This window comes from Rhipicephalus sanguineus, chromosome 11, assembly GCF_013339695.2.
Source record: "Rhipicephalus sanguineus isolate Rsan-2018 chromosome 11, BIME_Rsan_1.4, whole genome shotgun sequence".
Taxonomy (NCBI): domain Eukaryota; kingdom Metazoa; phylum Arthropoda; class Arachnida; order Ixodida; family Ixodidae; genus Rhipicephalus; species Rhipicephalus sanguineus.
This window is the reverse complement of record NC_051186.1, coordinates 134,479,028-134,501,768: the sequence shown is the minus strand read 5'-3', so window position 1 is coordinate 134,501,768 and position 22,741 is coordinate 134,479,028. Positions and strand designations below refer to the sequence as shown.

At 47.1% G+C, this 22,741-nt stretch overlaps 1 protein-coding gene across 1 annotated transcript in view; it reads right to left on the bottom strand.

Annotated features, from left to right (window-relative positions):
* Window positions 1-22,741, bottom strand: part of LOC119374600 (syntaxin-5) — a 66,559-nt gene that overhangs the window by 32,697 nt on the left and 11,121 nt on the right. Inside the window, exons 3-5 of the mRNA XM_037644770.2 lie at window positions 17,681-17,757; window positions 6,225-6,280; window positions 2,198-2,310 (exon numbers count right to left, since the gene is read on the bottom strand). Coding sequence (XP_037500698.1) covers window positions 2,198-2,310; window positions 6,225-6,280; window positions 17,681-17,757 — 246 coding nt within the window. The remainder of the gene's footprint in view (window positions 1-2,197; window positions 2,311-6,224; window positions 6,281-17,680; window positions 17,758-22,741) is intronic.

The following is a 22,741-nucleotide window of genomic DNA, read 5'->3' as shown; positions in this document are numbered from 1 at the left end:
TCTGCTCAACGAACTGGTGGTCGTCTCACAGATTGTCATTGCCACTAAGGCACAGTAACGGGCCGTAGTTGGAAGGGCACTACCTCAGGTGAAGGTGAAAGACGACGGACCATATCGTCATAGCTCAACGAACGTTGCATAGGCTTGCCTCAACTCCTGGCATACATTTTGGTTCCTCATGAAGTTCCTCACGCAGTATTTCCCCGATCATTTGTCGTGGGGAGCTTTTGCAAACGGCAGCGTTTTGAGCTGTGGAACTTACTGGCGGGTGGTTGGGCAGGTGGTCAAAGTGGCAGCATCGTCGCTGCAGTCCCCACTTGATGAGAGTCGCCTCTTTTGTAAATTATTTACTACTGTTAGCGCATATCGTACAAGGACCGTGAACATCCCGCATCAGAGGACACTCTTTCTTTGCCTGGGACATGTCAGGGTCAGCTTGGCAAAAGTGATGGGCCATATGATCCTCTGCAAACATGGCGACGATTTCATTTTGTTTTTGCATGCAGGCTCCAATCAATTGTTGTGTGTGATCCTGCCTGCCCAAACTGAGGATGTTTCGAGGAACTTGTGGCAAAGATTGTCCCACATTTGGAAACTAGCCTCCCTGCTCCCGTACCATGTGTGTGTGCTATTTTCCAGCGCGAAATAGGCTCGCGCAAGTTTTTTCTTGTGTGCTCCTGTGAACGATCACGGCAACGTGTTCAAACTGCTCAAGCTAGTCCTAGACATATCCTTACACTTCCCACAGAAGAAAGGAAAATAAAGAAAGAAGATTCTGTGAATGCAAGGATGCTGCGAATGCAAGAGTCACCTGGGCAAGAAGAGCTGTCTCTGAAAGAAGGAGATCCACCGATGTTGTGGGAGCTGCCATGCTGGTAAGAGCAGGAACAGTCGATAACTCTGGGCTTAGGCCTAGTAGGCTCCAGCTGAGTTTCCAGAGTGGGTGTACAGTTGTGTGAAGAGTAAATTTTAGGTTCAAAGAGAATTTGAAGCAAATAGTGATTTGGCTGAATAATATCGAATTGAATTCGAATAGTATATATATCACATATTATTAAAAAAATGAGCATATTTGTCGTGACCCAGCTAACCTGCACAATATCTTTTTAAATTGAAGCAAGGCCCATTCATTCTTTCTGGCGCAAAGGAAAGTGAGAGCAACTTTGAATAGTAGCAGGATTTGACTTTCGGTAGAATGCAAGTGATGACCTGTAAAATGCCTGTAAACAAGCTTTTTTAAACATAAAAAATGATGAATCGATGTGAGGGTAATATGTTTATTTAACCTTGAATTGGGCTTTGTGGCAGTGCCGATTTCCCCTGGATAGGCGTATTCATGGTATAGCACCCCTCCACTGCAGTGAAACAACCTTTACAGGGGGTTACATACGGTTTATTTATGTCCATTCATTTCAGATACTTCGAAATTTCCAATAATTTAAATTTGTGTCAAAGCGAATTCGAATAGTGTAATATTCGTTTGAACATTCAAAATGCTCGAATATTCACACAAGTCTACAAACGAGGCTTTCCTGCAACAGGTTGCAAGCTCGAGCACTTCCATCATCAGGGTCGTAATGCATAGCAGCAGGTCAGTCTGTTTATTGCCGCGTGCCAGAGACTTCTTCTTTGTCCTTTGTATAGAGCATAAGCACATCTGCATTGCTGTCTTTCTCGCAGCATGCATGTGGCAATAAGCTGTGTTTTGTTGGCTATCTTACCTCTCGCTTTATGAAAGCTTGCCACATGCTGTGAACTTCTCAGTACGTATTCGAAGTATTGCATTTTTGTAAAACAGGTACAGAGGTCTCTATCAGGCATCGGTATGCCTTTAGTGTGGATTCAGATGGCGAACCAAAGGGCTCTTTTGGCCCACTGTCACCTGACCCTCCACTTCTGGTTTGGGCAGTTCCTGGCTCGTCCATGGGGTGTGCGATACAACAATGCCAATAACACTTCCATGGGCTGCCCATCCCCATCCTCGGCTACGAGCCGCACGCTCGCGGGAGTGGTGTGCTAACAAGACAAGTGGTTTTTTTCTCTCTCCTTTTTTTCAGCAGCCGGGCAGCTCTTCGAACGTGCAGTTTCTGTCTGAAAATGTGCGCGTGGGGTCGTTTGCAGCTTTGACCAAGCCCCCCCATAAAGATTGGTACTAGTTACTGATCAGTAGCAGTGAGCTTCTTGATGAGGGACCTACCTCCTGCAGCTGGGCGATGGCCTTGTTGAGACTGCCGATGTCCTGCTTGATGATGTACGTCAGCTCCTGTATCTCCTCTGGCCGGTCATCGAAGATGGTCTTGCGCCTGGCCACTGGGTGTGCACAACAGACTGATGGGGCAACATTGCTCACATGTCACCACCCTTCAACAAGAGATTTCTCTGAAAAATTGCGCTTTCTTTTTTTCTGCGCTTTTGCACTGCCTGTTTATTTGAGACTATTTAGGAAAAAGAAATATATTTTGGTCTTAACCTGTTCAAGCATTGTCATCATTTTTCCAACCCTGCCACACATGTATCCAAAACCAGAACTGAAAGCTTCCAATTCAGTAATGCACATCAACTCATCAGAAATGCCACTACGTGTAGATCTTAGATCACGACACTTTGTCACGGTGAGCTATAAAATCTTCGAGAAGCCTTTTCTAACACCTGATGCTCTTAAATTCAATAAAACATTCTGCTAGAGGGCTATGGTGCCTGCTGAAAATCACATATCCAATGTGTTTATTTACATTTTAGAAAGCTGTAACCCAAGTTCCCTGACGGGAACAGGGGCATTTTAAAGCAGGCAGGCAGTGAACCTGGCTGCCACACAACTGAACTCTGCATGCTAAACCATCGCAAGAAGGCTGCACTTGAGTCAAGTTGGGATGCTGCACAGGCGAGATAGAAAGAAATGTGTGCTTCCGCTCACGTGCAAGGAGAACATTCCAAACAGGGCCCCCCCCCCTAACGTCACGATAAATTTTAGACGTATTGAATGTGTTTTGTTACCTGGACATTCGCTTAAAAACTACACAAATTTCTCTCAAAACCTGACTTTTGGTATTCTAGTTACACGAACATTGATAACTTCTCTTCTAATATGTATTTATGCATGACATTCCGAACACCATGTCTTTATACACTCACCTGTACAATGAACTAGGTTAATTTAAAACGGATGGTAAATATTTATACTGAGGACAATTGTTTAAAAACTAAACGAGTAGGACGTAATGAAAATCAGTTCTGCGGAATCCCGCAAGGTGGCAAAAGGGTTAAGAAAGGGAAAATAGACAACCACCCGTTTGTAGCACGAAGCCACAAGGAAATCCATACGGATTTCTCAGAAATAAATCCTCTTAGTCGCCGAAAAATTCGTCCTGGTCCGGGGTTCGAACCCGGGACCAACGCCTTTCCGGGGCGGTCGCTCTGAGAAATCCGCATGGATTTCCTTGTGGCTTCATGCTACAAATGGCTGGTTGTCTATTTTCCCTTTCTTGAGTAGGACGTAACGTTCTTTAGTTTTTTATAATAACTCAACTGAACTTGCAGATTATCCGAGTTCATTTCACAGCTAATTGTGTCCATTATGTTCCTACTAAGCTGCTTTTGATTTGTGCAAAGTGTTTTTCAGTTATGACAACGGGCACAATGCCCACTTTTTGACAAATTTTATTGATTATAAAAATACTTTTTATAGTTTGAATACTTTTTTCATCTTAAAGGAACACTAAAGGCAAATAAAAATTTATATCAATGAAAGGTCCACGTTTGAGAACGTCTAAAACGTTGATATTATAAATAGCAGTGCTCTAGTAATCGAGAAATTAAGGTAAATGTAGGACACTATATGCACCACCACTGGGATGCTTTGGAACGAGCCCAATGACGTCCCAAGTATGATTAACCACTATAGTATTCAAGCTGCTCATGATGAAAAGAACATCCCCAGCATTGCAAGACATAATAAAATGCTGCTTGTGCGTTTCTCTTTGATTCAGGGAAAAAAGAACTTGTTCTGCTTTCGCAGGGCTGTGCTCCGCTTGTGCGGCCACGTCTCAGTGGTAGTTTCGTTGTCGCATACTGCTGTGTGCCTTGCATGATCACGAAAGTCGCTCTAACGGAAAGTTCAACAAAATGCCGTGTCCATGTGATGTTGTGTAATGTGTCTTTCAGACAAGAAACCACAGCGTCGGAGTAAAGGCGGGCAACGTTGGGCAAGGCAAATGCTATGTCAGGAGGCCTTTTCAGGCACACGATTTGAAGTGCGCTAATGCTGTTCAGACCACTAAAATGCAATTCTCTTTCAAAATAAGCATTTCCTTGACACGAAACAAGCACTACGACATTTCTAGAATGCTATTCCACAATAAGCGTTGACTTATCATTTGCCTTTAGTGTCTCTTTAAGCATCCTAAATAACTACTTCTTACAAGATAAGAATACAACTGCAACTTTTAGATTAAAACTCTAAAGCTTTTTTTGTCAAGAGTGGTGACCTTAAGTGTAAGCATTTTGTGACAGATCTGTCTGTCCAAATGGACCGAACAGGCCCCGAAATGTCGAGGTCATTTCAAAAACTGTGGCTGCAGCCATTTCAACATTAAATAATATCGCACAGATGGCAAAAGAAGCAGAAGGGGCTGGTGGTGGTCTCCTGACCGCTTCTCTCGCTACCTGAGTGCTTTTTTTGTTTTGCTTGCACTACCCTTTGACCAAGACCAAAAGAAAGCGTGACATTCGTGGATGTGGCCAACATGAGCAATGATAATCGTACATGGAGTGCTCTGCGAGTTTGAAAGGGCATTAAAAAATATCAGTCGTGAAGTGCCTCAAGAGGCATTGTAGCATGAGACAAAAACTATAAACGTAAATGCAGTGAGGAGCCATATGAATGTTAAGGCATCTCCACCATTCCTCTCTCTCCTGTTCCCTTCCTTCCACAAATAATTAACGAGTAGGTACAGACACAGAGTTTCTCAAAATTAAGTAGAGGGGACTCTGGTGCTGCGATCGTTCAGCCACCATGGTAATGATGGGTAGTACACAGATTTGCCTAATCTTTGTGCTTACTGCTTCGAATGCACTTGTGGCTTTGTTTATTGCTGTGTTTTGGCATTTGTTTCAAATAAAGGAATAGACCATTGTGAACTTCGTGACCAGATTTGAACTGGTGAGCCTAAAAAAGTTCAAGTGGTGAAGCGGAACTGCTGACATTTGTTGAACTTCGTTTCGCGACAAAGCGGATGCAGGTGACATGGAGCCAAACGGAGCCAAAAGAACAAAGTTTAGACAAATCCGTGCACTACCCATCATTCCCATGCTGGCTGAAGTGCCATGCGTCAGCTCCCATAGACACTAGTGCCAGAGTTCCCTCTAGTAAGTATTGTAGGAAACTCTATGGGTACAGAGACCAGATCAACCCAGCTTGCTAACAGCAACACAAGAACAGATAGTTTTGACCACTCGTCAGAATCTCATAAAATAGCATTCCATGCAAGAACAAAGAATGCAAAGAAAAGTTGAGGGTTTGCTGCATGAAATGCAGCATTTTTTGAGCCTCCAAGAAAAAACCTGTACCAGTGGTTTTCACCATTTTCACAACTTACTCCATGTTTGTGGACACCCATTCGTCCTCCATCAAACTGACAATTTTTCGTGATTTTTTTTTCTGTAAAACTATTTCAAATAAATTTTTGCAAACTGCTTCTTTTATTCTTGCTGATGTTTTTGTTTTTGTAGTGAGGGGGTTATTGGCTCACTCAACAACTCGGCAACATCACATAGAAAGTAGTTTTTGAAGGCAAAACCATGGCCCGTTGCCCCTGGCACACACGACTATATGGTATGAGTCTGAACACTCCAGGTTTGATATTATTAATAAATATGTGAAGTACACACACTATATAATTACCCAAACAGTTTTGCATTCCACCCCCATTGGAATGAGAATGACATATTCCAGAATCAAACTCGCAACATGGGGCTCAGTCACGCGAAGCCACTGAGCTCCCACAAGAGGCTGGCTACATGCATAGACAATGCTTACAATGTTTACTTCCTCTTTCACCTTTGTAACTGTGAGGTTTTACTGTGCGCACAAGGGCAGGGAGTGTTGCTGCTGCCAAATTAGTCAAGGTCAAGTTTCTTTCCTTTCAGCAGCAAGTTGTACTTGTGGGGAAGCTCATTTAACCTCCCCGTGTATTCGCCAAAAAAAGGAGACGTTGAAGTTCACTCACGTAATGTCAGCTTCTCAAGCTTGGCGAATGTGCTGGTGATATCCTTGCCAATTTGCCTGCATTAAGAAAGAGCCAGGTTGGCACAACATCTGCATCGAACTACTACCACAAGTGTCTTACTTTGTTGGCCTGTGAAAAAGCCCCCTTTCGTCTGTTTGAAAAATGCACATTTGGGTATGAGGAATGCCAATATGACAGGCTACAGATCAACTTGCGCGCATTTCTTCACAAACAGGGATCAGCACAAAGCACCAAGGCATCACAAGGAGTTTCATTCAAGGCGCCGCAAAGGAGACATCTCTCGCTTCCTTGGTAGGGCAAATATTTTACTTCGATATCTACAGGTTTTCCCACTCACTTTCATCCAAGTGCCAGCTAAAATATTCCGAGCTTCACAGATATGAGTGCCAAACTATTGAATCTATACGGCAAACATTTAATCCAAGCGCCAGCACAAATAGGCTGCGTGCCAGTCAATTTAATGCATACACAAGAAACAGCAAGATGGGGCGTGAAAATGGCACTGCTATTTAAATACTGTTGCCACATATGAAATATAATAATTGAAAAACAGATGGCAGTGCTAATATCTGAAGTCACTGCTATTGCTTATGGAATAAATTACGGCTCCAGTTTGATTGAGCCGTGCTTGTAGTGCTCATACTCTGCTAAACACAAGTTCGTAGAATAAAATTCAGCACGGGTGGTATCACTTCCAGGGGAGCGAAAGCATCCGTGTGCTGAAGCAAGTTAAAGAACCTTTTGTAGTTAAACGTGTTCCCCACTACAATTGGATTAGGCTTTTCGCATGCTGTACTGCCGTTCCTGGGCAGGTCACATAATGCAAAGCACAGATAATCTGTGGTCAGTTGGAGCTACGAAATGGATACCAAAAGCTAGGTGAGGACGGCAAAGGGTTAAGTGGAGCGACAAAATTAAGAAATTAGCTGGCTCGCACAGGGCAGGGCAAGATGGAGATCATTCGAAGAGACTTGTGTCCTGCAGTGCACATAAAACACAGACTGCCACTGATGACGACGATGACATGGGAAGCTATATTTTAGTTATTTTGATCGTTATAAACAAACGAAATAATGTGGGTCTGCAGATTTGTATAGTATTGATAGTTGGGATAGTCATCACGGTGACACGCTTAACGCAGCGTGAAAAGACGAAGATGGAGCAAACAGAAGGACAAGTGCTTGACCTTCTCTTTCCTCCGCCTTAGTCTTCACAAATAAGTAGTTGTTCCTGTCAGGCAACTTTCCTCACTGACAGCTATCTTAAATTATTATCTTGTTTACAGCAAAAAAGTGTAACGTCAAAACTTACCATGTAAGAACTATATATTTGCTTTCGATAGAGGCAGAAAGCTGATTTTTAATTGGAGCACCACGTGGTGAGTATCTCAACGTGGACGAAGTTTTTCTCTAATTTGAGATTTTCTTTTGAAACATTCTTAAACATCAGGGGTTGGAAAATAAGTTTAACGCAAAATTTATCAACTGTACAGTAGGTATTCATACTCAGATATAGAGACGTAGAGCAATATTACACGGGCAAAAATGCAAACATGGCATATTTTGGCAAAATTTGACGTGTATAAGGCAGAAAAATGCATTAATATTACAAAGCTTGAAACACCTTAAACAAATCATCTTTTATGTAAACCAAATTTCGTACTAGAACAAGAAACAATCATTTCAGAATAACTTTTCTGATTAACATCATTCAGGTGACATTGTGCACAATTCAGAAAGCTCCCACGTGACAAATTTTTTTTTTTCTCTCAAGAACATTGTAGCAATTAACTTGTAGCGGCAGCAGCATCGGCGTCGCATCTAAAACCACCGAGACGCTCGAGAGGCAGGTGCTGCTGGCACGGGTCTGCGCGCGCTAGCGTTCGAGTCAGTGATTAACCCTTTGAGGCACTTTGTACACTATTGTGTACACCACTTGTCTTGGCTATTTGCGTCTACTAGGGGCTAAGAAAGAGCAAGATACATTGAGGTTTGGATGAATTGAACCTCCTACCCAATAAATGTGTAACAATAAATGCAACGATTACAATATGCAACAATTGCAGGGGTGAGACGGCTGAAATCGATTTGGGAGCAGTTTTGGGAGCAGCAAAATTTCAATTTAGGAGCAGGAGAACCTTGTTTGGGAGCAGTTAGCGGCATTTATTATGTCGTTTTTGGAGCTTGAAAAAACAAATTTGTAGTAACTTGGGGGAACAAGCACATATTTTAATCGGCTTAGAATACACATAACATTCAAAGAGCCTTTGGAGAAAGCTTTTTTTAACAGATTATTGCCAGGTATGAACTACACTACCTTTTTACAAACCGTGCAATTTATATAACCCTGGTAACAACATATGAAATAGATAAAAAAAAAGTTTTTCCAAGTAGGTTCACTTTACATTTGAAAATAAGAAAAGAAAAAACATCACACTTCTCAAATAATAAAAAAAAGTCACAGTTTCACCGCAAGGGCGAAGCAATGAATGCGATAGCAACAAATTGCAGTGTTACACGAAGTAAGGCTGGCAGCTAACTGTTTTGTATCCGATCTCGCGTAACTATAAAACGATGGTGTAAGAAAATACGGCCGCTCCAGGGAGCCATGTTCTCCGCATAGTCACTTCGCTTTGAGAGCGCAGCACGTAGAAGCGTATACGAGCCGCCCGCCCCGCTGTGATGGCTTTCGAGATAGCGCGCGCGCCAGTGATCGCGACCGCGCAAAGTTCAAAGTTGCTCCCCCCCCCCCCCTCGCGTCTTCGTGTCTTTTAAGGCTTGTTAAAAACGGGCGGGGTGATGTTTTCGCATGCAGCCTCCGAGCGACGGCAATGGGCCGGCTCGTTTGCTTCGGCCGCGTACGTCGCCTCTGCTCGCGTGCTTTTACCCGCTGTAGAACATACAATTCGCGGGGGGATCTTATCAATTTGGACTTCATACCGGAAGGACATGACGGCGACGGCAAGAACCCGTCGAGACTGTCCATATAATTGCTATCGCAATAAAAACTGATAGGATAGCAGTACGTCTTTGAACGGTCAATGAATGATTCCGACTAGCACGCGATTGCGGCGACGCCTTCGCGCGTAACATCGGGAAAGAACAAAAGCGGTATGGCCACCGACGAACGCGCCAGTATTGCCAGTATGACCACCCCCCATAGGCGTGCGCACGAAGGGGGGGGGGGCAAAGTCGATACCGCCCATACTTTGATTTAATCGGAAGGAGGGGCGCTGCGATTAATATTTGCCCTCCCTGAAGGGCGAACCCTTAGGAAGCTTTCGAATAGCGTACGCAAAGCTTTGCGTTGGCTTTTCACACAACTGCGCATACGTCGTACGCTAACCGCTTGCGGGCTCCCGTTAAGTGACGGAAATAGCGGGCCGCAAATGCGAACTCAGCGTACGCTATTCGAAAACTGCCTAAAATAAAGCGCCTTCAGCTATCTGCTCGGCTGCGCGGGTGGCGTAGCGTCAAGTGTACCGCACGCTTTTAATAGGTGATAACAAAAGCGCGCTGCGCCACCGTTCGCTGCCACCTCGTGAGGGACCGCCTTCAAAAATTCGTCACGAGCGCCGAGAAACCTTACCCCTCGGACACTACGTCGTTACCGCTCAGACACTACACATATTTACAACCGCTCAGAGGCGGTTATCACAGCACTATGGAAGCCTCTATTACAAAGGCGCGTAGAAGGACACGCTTGGGCGCGTTAACGTGTTCTGCGAACATATCCCTGGCGCTGCTTCTAAAGTTACGTTTTCCCACGCTGAAAGTGACGCGGGCTTGAAAATTCTTGATTGTGGGGCTGTTTCGGCGCAGTTCGGCGCAATTTTTGCAATTTTTATGCTTTCGGAGCAGCTTGGCGCAGGAAAACGGAATCGTATCAAAAATGCGCAATATGCGCAGCTGTCTCACCCCTGCAATTGCAATATTGCAAAATGCAAAATTGCAATATGCAACAATTACAATATTACAATAAATAAATACAATAAATGTGTCTCCATTTAACTTCATTTTGCATTGTACTGTTGCAAATGATCACTTTGCTGAATGCACTACCATGTTCAACGAGTTGTTCAACGTGCCGCTTTCCACGAGCCAACAAAAGTATACTTTTTCTTTGTTCGAAATTATTACAATCGAAAACCAAATTGCACATATTTTATCTATGCATCAACAGAACCTGAATGACTTCAGTATAACTGCATATTCAATTACAATTTAAGTAAGATTAATTACTATAAAACACATAAATCAACATATGAGATTATTTTTGTTGCAATAAAATATCGAGTGCCTTGAAATAATGTTGTGTGAGTTTGACGCATTTACAGATTTACAGACAGTTCTTCATAGGTGGCGCCTGAAAGGGTTAAAGAACCTCTGATCTCAGCGGTCGTGTCGGGCTCGCTCTCTCACTCATAAGACCGAGACTTTGCCGGTATGCGAGGTCGCCACAGTTTGGTGACCATCGTGGCCATACGTTTCCGCGGCAGAAGCGACTATGGAACAGACCGACACTACAAGTGTCGGTCTGTTCTGTTCTGAGCAACGCGGTGAGCCCTTCCGTTCAGCATTCGTTATCTGGCTTCCTCAGTACTGGGACCAGTATCCGTCAGCGTGGTTACTTCAGGTGGAATTGCAATTTCAAGTTGGTGGTATCCGCTCCCAAGCTACGAAGTTCCACTACGCGGTTGCCGCACTCTCGCCCGCCGCGATTGACGAAGTAACGGATCTGTCCAGTGGCCCACCATCTGCGAACGCCTATGACGACCTCAAGACGACCCCGCTACAATGCACCGCAGCCTTACAGTGTGCTCGCATCCAACAGCTTCTGTCCGCTGAAGAACTCGGTGATCGACACCCCAGTCAACTTGTTCACCGAATGAAGCAGCGGCTTGGAGACAATGCGAGATCCATCGACGACGTGCTCTTACGCAAGTTGTTTTTACAACGAATACCGGCTAATGTTCAGATGGTTCTGGCGACAAGTTCTGCCATGGACCTCACGGGACTTGCCACGTTAGCTGACAAGGTGATGGAAGTAGCCACACCGACCCCAACCATCGCAGCCATTACAGCGTCTACTTGTAGAGTACAACCACACTGCGAACTCTCCCCTCTTCTGCGATAGCACAATCGCCACTCGACGCCCTGTGTGAGCGCCTCGAACGCATCGTCTCTGCTGCAAAACATCGTTGCGCATCACCTTGCCGTTCACGCAACCGAGGTTCCAGCAAGCTGAGACGCACTCCGACCAGCCGTGATGCGTCACCAACGCCTAGCGTCTGCTACTACCATCGCCGTTCCCGAAACGATGCTCGTCACTGCCGGCGTCCATGCCCGTGGCAGGGAAACGGGCCGGCCGACCTCTAACAGCGACAAGTGGCCCAGCCAGCACACAAGTTGCGTCGCCTCTTCTATCTCACGGATAGAGTCACTAGACAACGTTTCTCAGTTGAATCGGAGCAGACGTAAGCATTATTACTACTCAACACTCTGACCACAAAATGACGCCTGTTTCAATTTTGCAAGCAGTCAGCGGTACCAAGATTCCAGTTTTCACATCACGCTCCATCATGCTCAGTCTTGGCCTCCGACGAGCGTTCCACTGGATTTTCCTGGTTGCGGACGTCAGACGCGCCCTCATCGGAGCAGATTTCCTGCATTACTACGGACTCCTTGTCGACGTGAAACAACGCCGTCTCATCGACTCTGTTACGCACCTGACCGTTACTGCATCATCCCTGCGACAACCACGTCGCCAATAGCGCCGGTATCTTCTATGCTGGAAGAACCATTCGACGAGCTCCTCCGTGAGTTTTCAACTCTGACGCGCCAGCTGGACTGGACGCAACCAGTCCAACATGACGTTTGTCACCACATTGTCACCTCCGGCCCTCCAGTCTATTTCCAAACTCGGCGTTCGTTCCCTGAGAAACTCAAGGTCGCTCGCGCAGAGTTCGAGCACATGCTTGCACTAGGCATCATCCGACCTTCTTCCAGCAGCTGGGCGTCGCCACTTCACATGGTGCCCAAGAAGACTGGGGATTGGCGTCCATGTGGCGATTACCAGGCACTTACCAAATCACGGTTCCTGATCGCTACTCGCTCCCGAATATCCAAGACTTCGCAGTAGCGCTGCACGGTGCAACAATCTTTTCTTAGCTCAATCTTGTTCGCGCTTATTATCAGTTGCCAGTCACTGAGGAAGACATCCCAAAGACCGCCATCACCACACCATTCAGTCTTTTTGAATTCCTCCTATGCCCTTCGGCCTAAGGAACGCTGGCCAATCGTTCTAGCATTTCATTGATTCCGTCACCCTAGGCTTGCCATTCGTTTTTGCCTACATCGACGACCTCCTTGTCGCAAGCCCTTCCGTTCAAGAACATCTTCAACACCTGCGGTTGTTGTTTTCCCGCCTTGCCAACAGAGCAATTGTTATCAATGCCGCCAAAAGTGAATTTGGACGACAGGAACTCGAGTTCCTTGGACACGTAGTCGACACAAACAGCATTCAACTATTGCCGTCCAAGATTCACGTCGTCGAAGATTTTCTACGACCAACTACGATGACCAAGCTTCACCAATTTCTCAGGTTTGTCAATTTCTATTGACAGTTTATACCCGATTGTGCACGACTTGTGGCCCCTCTAGACGATCTGTTAAGCTCCAAATGGAAGCAAGCGCTTCAGTGGACTGAGGAGGCCGCCCACACGTTCATAAGAATCGAGTCTGCCCTCACCAGTGCAATGCTGCTGAGATATCCGAAACCAGATGCACCTACTTCTATCATGACAGACGCCTTGACAACGCTGTTGGCGACGTTTTGCAACAATTAATCAACGGTGCATGGCATCTGCTCGCTTTCTTTTCAAAGAAACTGAAGCCTGCACAGACCCGCTACAGCGCATTCAGCTGCGAGGTCCTCGCCATGTACTTGGCTGTCTGACACTTCCGGCACTTCCTCGAAGGTCGTCAGTTTACTGTCTTGACAGACCTGGTGCAGGTCGGGTCTCCTTAACGGCCCTCTCACATTCTGTCTTCACAGACCATAAGCCCCTTGTGCACACGATGAACCGGACAGTGTCCTGTTACTCAACGTGTTCAGCGCAAAAAAGGAACACGAAAACACAAGGAAGTGGACGACACAAGCACTGTGTTTTCGTGTTCCTTTTTTGCGCTGAACATGTTGAGTATGTTCCAACTAGACCAATTTGCCACCTTACTCGTGTTACTCACCTCGCGAGTCGACATCTCTCCTACATCTCGGAGTTCACAACAACGTTCCATCACGTCAAAGGCACCGACAACATTCCTGCTGATGTTCTGAGCTGCGTCAATGCAGTCTCCACACCAACTGCAGAGCCTTCCATAATCGACGTCGGCCTACTCGCCACTCATCAGAGTGACGACACGATGCTACGTACCCTCCAAAATTTGTCAACATCCCTGCAACTGGAGGACGTTGTTTTTCTACTGGCACACCTCGACCTTTCTTTCCGGCACAACTTCGCAGACGCCTGTTTGATGCTGTACACAAGCTGTCACATCCCGCAATTCACGTGACACGGAAGCTTATTTCCAGTCGTTACATTTGGCCTCAGCTAAATGCACATGTTCGTGACTGGGTGTGCTGTTTTTTGCCATGTTGGACAACGGGACATGGCAAATACTCCAAGATCCAGCACCATCCCGTCCCTCCTGTGGAGTCCTTCCTTCCACCGGACGCGTGTTTTGACACCGCCGGTGGAAGGACTCGCCGGCCATCTCCCACCTTCCAATGGCTACAGCTACATACTGCCATGCATCGACTGCTATACACGGTGGACGGAAGCTACACCCATCGCCGACATATCAGCACCCACAGTTGCAGCAGCCTTCGTGTCTACATGGATAGCAAGGTTCAGCTGCCTATCCACTATAGTCACCAAACCCAGTCGGCAGTTTGATTCAGCACTCTTCAACAGAATCTTCAAGCTGCTCGGAACGACACACCTACGCACGACCTCTTACCACCCACAAACAATTGGACTAGTCGAGCGTTTTCGCAGGCATCTCAAGTCCTCCCACATGGCACATGGATCACGGGAGAAATTGGTCGTCCAATTGCCACTCGTCTTGCTTAGCATTGAGCTGCCATCAAAAGCGACCTGGGTTGCTCATGCGCTGAGTTGGTTTATGGCAGTTCGCTACGCCTGCCATGTGACTTCTTCGATGCCCCTGCCAAAACACCTGTACCACTAGCCAAAGATTACGTTTCCGAACTGCAAAACATCTTCAAGCAGATACGCCCCGTGCCAGCACGCGCGCATGAATTGAGATCTCCTTACGTGTCTCTGCAGCTCACCTCTGCTACACACGTTTTCGTGCACAACTGTGCTGTGTGTAAGCCTTTGCAGCCATAGAGTTTCCTACAATACTTACTAGAGGGAACTCTGGCACTAGTGTCTATGGGAGCAGCAGCGCATGGCGCTTCAGCCAGCATGGAAATGATGGGTAGTATACGGATTTGTCTAAACCTCATTCTTTCGGCTCCGTTTGGCTACGCATCGCCTGCATCCGCTTTGTAGCAAGACGAAGTACAGCAAAGGTCAGCAGTTTCACTTCACCACTTTATTCGTTTTAGGCTCACCGATTTAAATCTGGTCACGAAGTTCACGACGACCCATTCTTTTATCCGAAAGAAAACCAAAACACAGCAATAAACAAAGCCACAAGTGCGTTCAAAGCCCGCAAGTACGAAGACTAGGCAAATCCATGTACTACCCAACATTCCCATGGTGGCTGAACGATCCCAGCACCAGAGTCTCCTCTAGTTAATTTTAGGAAACTATGTTTGCAGCCACGCTACTCTGAGCCGCATAGAGTTCTCAAGCGTCGTCCATCGACATTCATAGTCAACGTAAACGGCCGGATGGTCACAACTGCTCTAGAACGTCTCAAGCCTGCCTACTGTGAAACAATGTTGCCATCGGCCCCACCATTGTGCAACACAACGTTGCTGCATCCCGGATCGTTGTCTTCTTACACGACACCCAAGGCACATCACGTATGCTGGAGTTTCCATCGTTTGTCGGACTTTCCTCCTCTCTAGGGGAGGAGCCGTTTGTAGCGGCAGCAGCATCGGCATCGCATCTAAAACCGAGGTGCTTACTCTTGCACGAGGCAGGTGCCACTGGCACGAGCCTGCGCACTAGCGTTCGAATCGGTGATTAAAGAACCTCAGATCTCAACAGTCGTGTCGGGCTCGCTCTCTCTAAGGCTGAGACTTTGCCGGTCTGCGAGGTTGCTCATCGCCATAAACTGTTCCCAATGTAGTAAATCAGCACAATTTTTTTCGAATAGACTTGAGATGGTCGCCAAAATGGCTGGGACATTTGGTGTGGAATGACTCATCTAGAGACATGCGCGTTTCCAGAGATGTCATGCCAAAGTTCCACCTCTTCTTCGTGTTAAAAGCGAACACGCTTCAGCAACATAGTGTCGCCTGTTACGTAAACATGAGCATCACCTCTGGCGCATAACTTATTGTTATAAAACAGATATAAATGCATCGTAAGTTATCTTAAATTGTTGTTCTTTGATTTGAACAATGGGTGAATGTTGTGTGTAAGTCACCATCAGGCCAAGCAGACGACAGTGAGTTTCTGCAAGATGCAATCAACCGTCTACATGATGACCCGATATTCTGCAATAGCTATGAAGCAAATTGACTCTGTGCTTAAATTAATTTAACTCTTACCATGCGCTCTCTGAGCATATACATTTAGCACCCAAACATGTCATTTAACCAGGGTGCTTCTTCAATTCTAGGTTTCCCACCAAAGCGTACGGAGAATATGCCGCAGTATCATACTTCATAAGCACTATCATGCAGTGGCAAAAAATTACTGCTGTTGTCTCATGTTGACTTTGTCCCCCCATTTAGACGGTCTGAACTGGTAAATCTTTAGTTTTGTGTGTATGGATTAAATTGGCTGGTGCTTGAATTAAAGCTGTTGGCAATTGGATTAAACATTGTGGCACTTGGATTAAACTCACTGGCACGCGGCCTACTTGCACTGACGCTTGGATTACATATGTCGGCACTAAGATTAAATGTCTAACATACAGATCAAACAGCCTGGCACTCAGATTATTATAGCTGGCAACTGAATTACAAGTGCGAGGGAAAACCTGTAGTTTTTATCAACCAGCATCTACAAGCCAGCCACACCACAATGGACATTACCATGATGAGTCAACACAGTTCACTGGGTTTGCGAACTCTGCGTTCCGAAATTGCTGTTGGAGTTGCTGGATGACAATTCACTCATTGCTGTTTACGTGCATCACGTGCAACTGATAGCAGACAACAGAGTTGCAGATAGTAGACATCACAAGCTCCTGTCCCCATGCGACATTGATGTGCATCAGACTGTGTTGACACATCACTGTGAAACTGCTCCCATGATATCGAAACCAAAAGTGGTTTTTTAATGTAGTGGGATTACAAGTCTATTCAATGCGTTCCGAGGCACCACAATACTCTTTCTAGGGTTCTCGACAGCAGTGTTTTTATTTAGAGCAACAATATGAAAATTTTTGGAATGCATGTCAGTACTCCTTTGAAAGGCACACAAACAACGAAGGTCCTAGGTGAGAGAATGATTCTAGCCAAAAGCCAGCCGCACTACCCTTTATTTGGCAAGGTAGCTGCTGTGCATCCCTCAATGAGGAAAACCACTGGCTCAGGAGTGCCAGCAGTCACATTTGTCATGAAGGTGTCAGTGCAGCAGGTGGCATGGCTAATCTCCTTAGCAACCTTGATCTAATCAATGTCTTCGGACGTCCCTGCCTCTGTTGGTGTTTGCATGTCTTTTTCCAATTTCGCGCTGGAAATGCATCAAAGTTCAGTATTCCAACTAGCCCAGCAAGCTGCCTTAAACACTCTAGAGTATCGTAATTCACAGAGGCATTCGTAGTGTCAATTTCCTACGCACACAAAGCCACAGTGCAAAGGGTGTCTTCCTATACTCGCCATACTAGATCGTAGAATAGACAGCTTCGTGAAGACAGCATCAAAGACAAATACGATGCAGGCTACGTGGCTATCCAATGGGATGGTGGCCAAGTAAACCTTGCCGGCGCAGTCGTCTGTCCAGAAGTCGTCCATAGATTTGAGCACGAAAGAAGTTGAACCAAATATTTCTGTTCTGTTTTTCTCGGCTTTATCTCGCTGACGCGAGGTGGCATCCCAGTGCACAGACATCATCCAGACAATTTCATTATTCAGACGACTCGGGCTCGATGCTGTCAGCGTGGATTGTCCTGATGCTGAGCAGAATTGGGAGCCCACAGAGTCCAGAGCTTGAATAAAATTCCAGAGAGCACCAGTTCTCATTGGCCCTTTGACCGAATTATGTGCTTGGGTTGTTTGTTACTTACTTGGCCACATGCATGAAGCGCCCCCACTCCTGGGCTCCCCGTTCCCCAGGGCCACGTATCCGACGCTGCTGCAGGGCCTGCAAACAGTCACTCCTTCAGGCACAGCTCCTTTTTTCACTCAAACTAGGTTGTCAAACAATACGCAGTGGTTTTAAAAGACTTGTTCACATCTTCGGCAGCGTAAGTGCTAATGTAAGATGTATTACACGAGAACTTGGTTACTAAAGCTTGCCCCAAGAAAAGGTGTCGTGTTTACAGCCACACCAGTATCCACTAGAATATACCCAATATCATGATGAACACAATGGTAGAGAAGCAGTTAGTATTTATTTTTTAAAAATTGAATTACCATAGTCGTCATGACCCAGTGAGCAAAAGCAAAATATCTGTTGCAGCATAATGCTGTTAAGTGGGACTTCCCTTGTAATCAGAGTTGTCTACAGGCATCTCAGTGCTCCAATTGGCATTTCTAGAGTAGACTGAAGATCACCCAAAAAAGAATGTAACAGCTCACATGCATGATATTTCTTGCCAGCTTCCAAGATTAAAATGGCATTAACTAGATCCAGGCACTATTGGCGAAAAGCACTGTAAAACTTTGTCCAGTCTTGCTTTGAAGATTGACTTGACACAAGTTGCATGGGAATGACACCAGAGGGAGGACTACAAAGTACACAAGTGGTCCATAGCTCGTGTGGGTGGCTAGACACTGCAGCTACGGCTGCCTTCAACTGATGGCTATGGCCATCTATCTCACAGAGTTGTTAACAAAGAAACAGGGTTGAGAACAACGTCATTCTTGGATATCCAGATGAAGGAAATGTTTTATTACATGGCTGCCATCTGCAGAGGGCTTTTCTGCTTGTTTTAACCCTTTGACACGCTATGTACACACTTGTATACACCCCTTGTTTTTGTCATTTGTAATGACTAGGTGCTCAGAGAGAACAAGATACACTGAGCTTTGCATGAAATGAACCTCCTACATCAGAAATTTGCCCTCATTTTGCAGCCTACTGTTGCATACGATCACTTTGCTGAAGGCACTACGCTGCTCAACATGCCCCTTCCCACGAGCCATGTCAAAAGTATAATTTTTCTTTGCTCCAAATAGACATACCCGAAAATGAATTTGCACTATATTTCCGGCGTAACATTTCATTCTACTAATGCGAAAATGGAGCATGAATGGCTTCACAATAAACAGATATTTAATTACATTTCAATTTGAATTACTATAACACACATAAATTAATGCATTATGACATTATTTTTGTTGCAATAGAATGTCGAGTGCCTTAAAATAATGTTGCATCAATTTGATGCATTTACAGACAGTTCTTCGTAGGTGGCATCTGAAAGGGTTAAAAGTGTTGCTGACCCGAGGAAATCCAGCAGCCACTGGGAGTCCCTGAGCCAGCGCAGCCTCAGCCAGAAGCTAGAGTTATGCAGCTGCTGAATTAGGTATACACACTCTTGTACAGACTCCACAGGATTGTTGGCAACCATGAATCATGTTCCGGAAGTGCACCTCAGTTGTGTTGAAGGACAGTAAAGAGGAAAGCAATTCTTCTCATTAAGTACTCTTTCACAACACCAAAAGCACAACTATTGTCACAAGAAGACACGTGGTGAGCAACCAAATCCACAGGAAGAAAACACAACACCTCCTTCAAGTTCACACATGAGATTTTGACAGAGTCTAATAGGGTCTATGCATCGGTATAACTAAGCATACTGTCCTCTGAGGGCACCAGGAACTAAACATACCAAATTAAGGAAGGTTCATTGAGCCTATTTGTCCAAAACACACAAAAAAAATACATCGAAATCTGTACATTGTGCGCAGGATTCAACGGAAAACTTACAAATGGAACTATGACCTTAATTTTCATTTTAAATGCGAAGCATTTCTTAGCCAATTCTTCCTTCCTTCCTTCCTTCCTTCCTTCCTTCCTTCCTTCCTTCCTTCCTTCCTTCCTTCCTTCCTTTCTTTCTTTCTTTCTTTCTTTCTTTCTTTCTTTCTTTCTTTCTTTCTTTCTGTGTCTGTCTGTCTGTCCGTCTAGGTGCCTATCCCTGGGTGCTCTCATGATCACCTCCTTAACTTAGTGTAGACCTAAATTGGTATGGGAGGGTAAGAGGATTTGATGAATATGACTGTCAGGTCATGACATGAATAACGTGAAAATCTTGTCGCGTATGTCGTCAAACCCTTTCCTCCAGACACGTGTGGCACCTACCCGTTTACAACGGGCCGCGGTGTACGGGTATGCGCCACAGGTGATTGACAGTTTATATCTACTTAGGAATGGTGAGAACAGACATTGGTAATTTAAATGCAAGAGCATTAAGAAAAACTGACATCAGCAGCATTGACCTGACGAATGGAAAGAATATATATTAGGATCCCAGCAGGAATCGAACCCAAGCATTCTGCGTGGCAATCAAGTATTCTACCGCAGAGCCACGTCAGGTCTATAAACTGGTTTGGAAAAACAGCATATGCAGGCGTAATGTCGGTGCAACGTCAATTGTGGTTGTGGCGTAGCTAATTTTACAAGAAGGCAATAAACACTACATATGTACTCCTACGATTGTGGAGATAGGTTTGCACTAGGCTTACCTACGAGCGCGACCGTGCAGGGACGCGACGTTCTCCACTGCCGCTGCGTGCGACGACGCTGCGGCCGGGTTCGTCGTTTTCTCCGACACGGCGCAGAAACCACGCACGAGGCAGGGTAACAGCAACAACGGGTTTATTAACCCAAGATGCAGCACAGTACGACACTCACAGGCTTGCAGGCCGTAAGGGGAACTCCGCAAGACCGAACGAGTACGCTTGCCAGCGGCGCTAGGACTACCACACAAAGGGCAGCGGTCGAGCACACGAACGAGAAGCCGCCTGCTAGAGCAGCGCGTCAACCTCTCGTGCTAGCCTGAGAGCATCTGACGCGGGCAAGCCCGCGCCAGACAGAAGCGAGCTCAAGGGGGAAGGGGGTTGTCACTGGCGGCCAATGAGGAACGGCGTTGCACAGTGACGTAAGCTAGCTTGGCGGCGTGAGCATGTGAGCATGTCGAGGCATGCCCGGACGCGTGCCCGCGCGCCGGGAGGCTGACGCATGGCTTGCACCAGACAAAGAGGCCTGGCGCTGCCGCCGCGGTCGCCATACCGCCGATTAACGGCGGTTCCCGGCGCTCGAGCCGCGCGGGGCCAACACGCGCGCTAGCTGGGGAACGAGGCGCCAAAGGGAAGGGCGCGCTCGATTCCCACATTCCCCCCTCCTAAAGACCGAGGCCAGCCTGTGAAAGAGGCTGTCCGAGGCCAAGTGGCAAGGTCAGCTCAGCCGCAAGGGGGCTGGCCAACGGGGCAAAGTCCAACAGGGGGGTGTCGTCTTCCCAAAGGTACCAGTCCATAGGTCGTCCATAACCACACAAAAGTTCCACCGAAAGTTCCACCACAAGGGGGAGCCCACTGCCGGGAGAAGGTCCACAGCCCAGGAGGAACGGGGGCAAGACTGCACAAGGGCGGGCAGCCAGCCCGCTTGAAGTTCACCGGTCTGGAGAGGTTGGCAGCCGGGAACGTACGAGGCGTGGCTGCCAGTTGCGTGCGGCAGCCAACCGCCGAAAGTCACTGGGACGGGGGCCTCACAGGAACAGCAGGCAGCCAGGAAACGGGAGCCGGAGCGACCACGCTCGGGACTGGGCCGAAGCTTCGGTGGGCGGACTAGCCGCCGAGGGCGGCTGCCGAAGCTGCCAGGTGGGTAAGGCAGGATGGAGGTGGCCGCAGGGCAGAAGGCAGGCAGCAGGCCACAGCTGGGACGACCAGGGAACAGCAGGCCATCAGGTCTGGAACAGGCTGGTGGCAAGGTAGGCGCAGGGAGACGACAGGGCGATGCAGGAGTGGACAGAAATGCCCCCAGCATAGCCGGCTGCCGAAAAGGGGTGCCTGCCTGACCGTGCTGCCCAACAAAGGGGCGCTTGCCAGGTTATGGCTTGGACAACACGTCAGAGGGTATTTTCGGCCAAGAGGGCCTTCTACCACTTACAGACGTGCGCCGCCGCACCTTAGCGGTTATTCTCCATTCACTGTCATGGTATGGAATAAAGTCCAACTACCCGTCAGTGGGAGAAAGGTTGCTTAGGTGCGTTTCCGCAGGTTGTACCGATGGCGTGGCTTGGAGCCAGCCTTCTCACGGTTTTCCCGCGGTTCGGTGACCGCCTCCCCCCCTCCCAAGTCGTTGCTGCGGGCAACGAAAGGTTTGAGGTCGGAGACGTTAACTGGACCGCCGACTTGTCTCCCTTGGGAGTCAGCCAGCTTGTACACCAGAGGCGACATTTTGGTCTGCACTCGGTATGGGCCCAACCACTTGGCCGACAGGGAGGCAGAGATGCCTTTGGCGGCGTCACTCAAGACGTGATTGCGCCTGAGGACGAGATCGCCGACATCGTAGTGCACTTCCCGATGCGACCGGTCGTATTGAGCCTTCTGTCCAGCTCGCGCTTTTGCCAGGTTGGAACGCGCCAGGTCGAGGGCTGCGTCCATCCGTGAGCGCCAGACAAAGAGGCCTGGCGCTGCCGCCGCGGTCGCCATACCGCCGATTAACGGCGGTTCCCGGCGCTCGAGCCGCGCGGGGCCAACACGCGCGCTAGCTGGGGAACGAGGCGCCAAAGGGAAGGGCGCGCTCGATTCCCACACGATACAGACGGCATATCAGATTAACGTCTGTGGTTCCAGTGGCGGCTCCGCTTTTACAGCAGCCTAATAAACATTACATTTGTATTCCTATGATTCAGCAAGCTGTACTGAAGCATTGCTTAACGAAAGTTACGTGTGATATTCACATGATTGCACCATAAAGTGCACTTAGTTTCGATAATACTCCCGTATGTACTCTAACGTGAGTGTTGACATTACCTCGCACCATAAGTTACCCTTTAAACGCCAGTGCTGTCGACGTGCCTGGTAAGCCCACGATGTGCACACAGCTACTACACTTACAAAAACACATCAATACACCTCGCAACACTTGGCTCAAAGCCATAAAATACAGCATAGAAGTA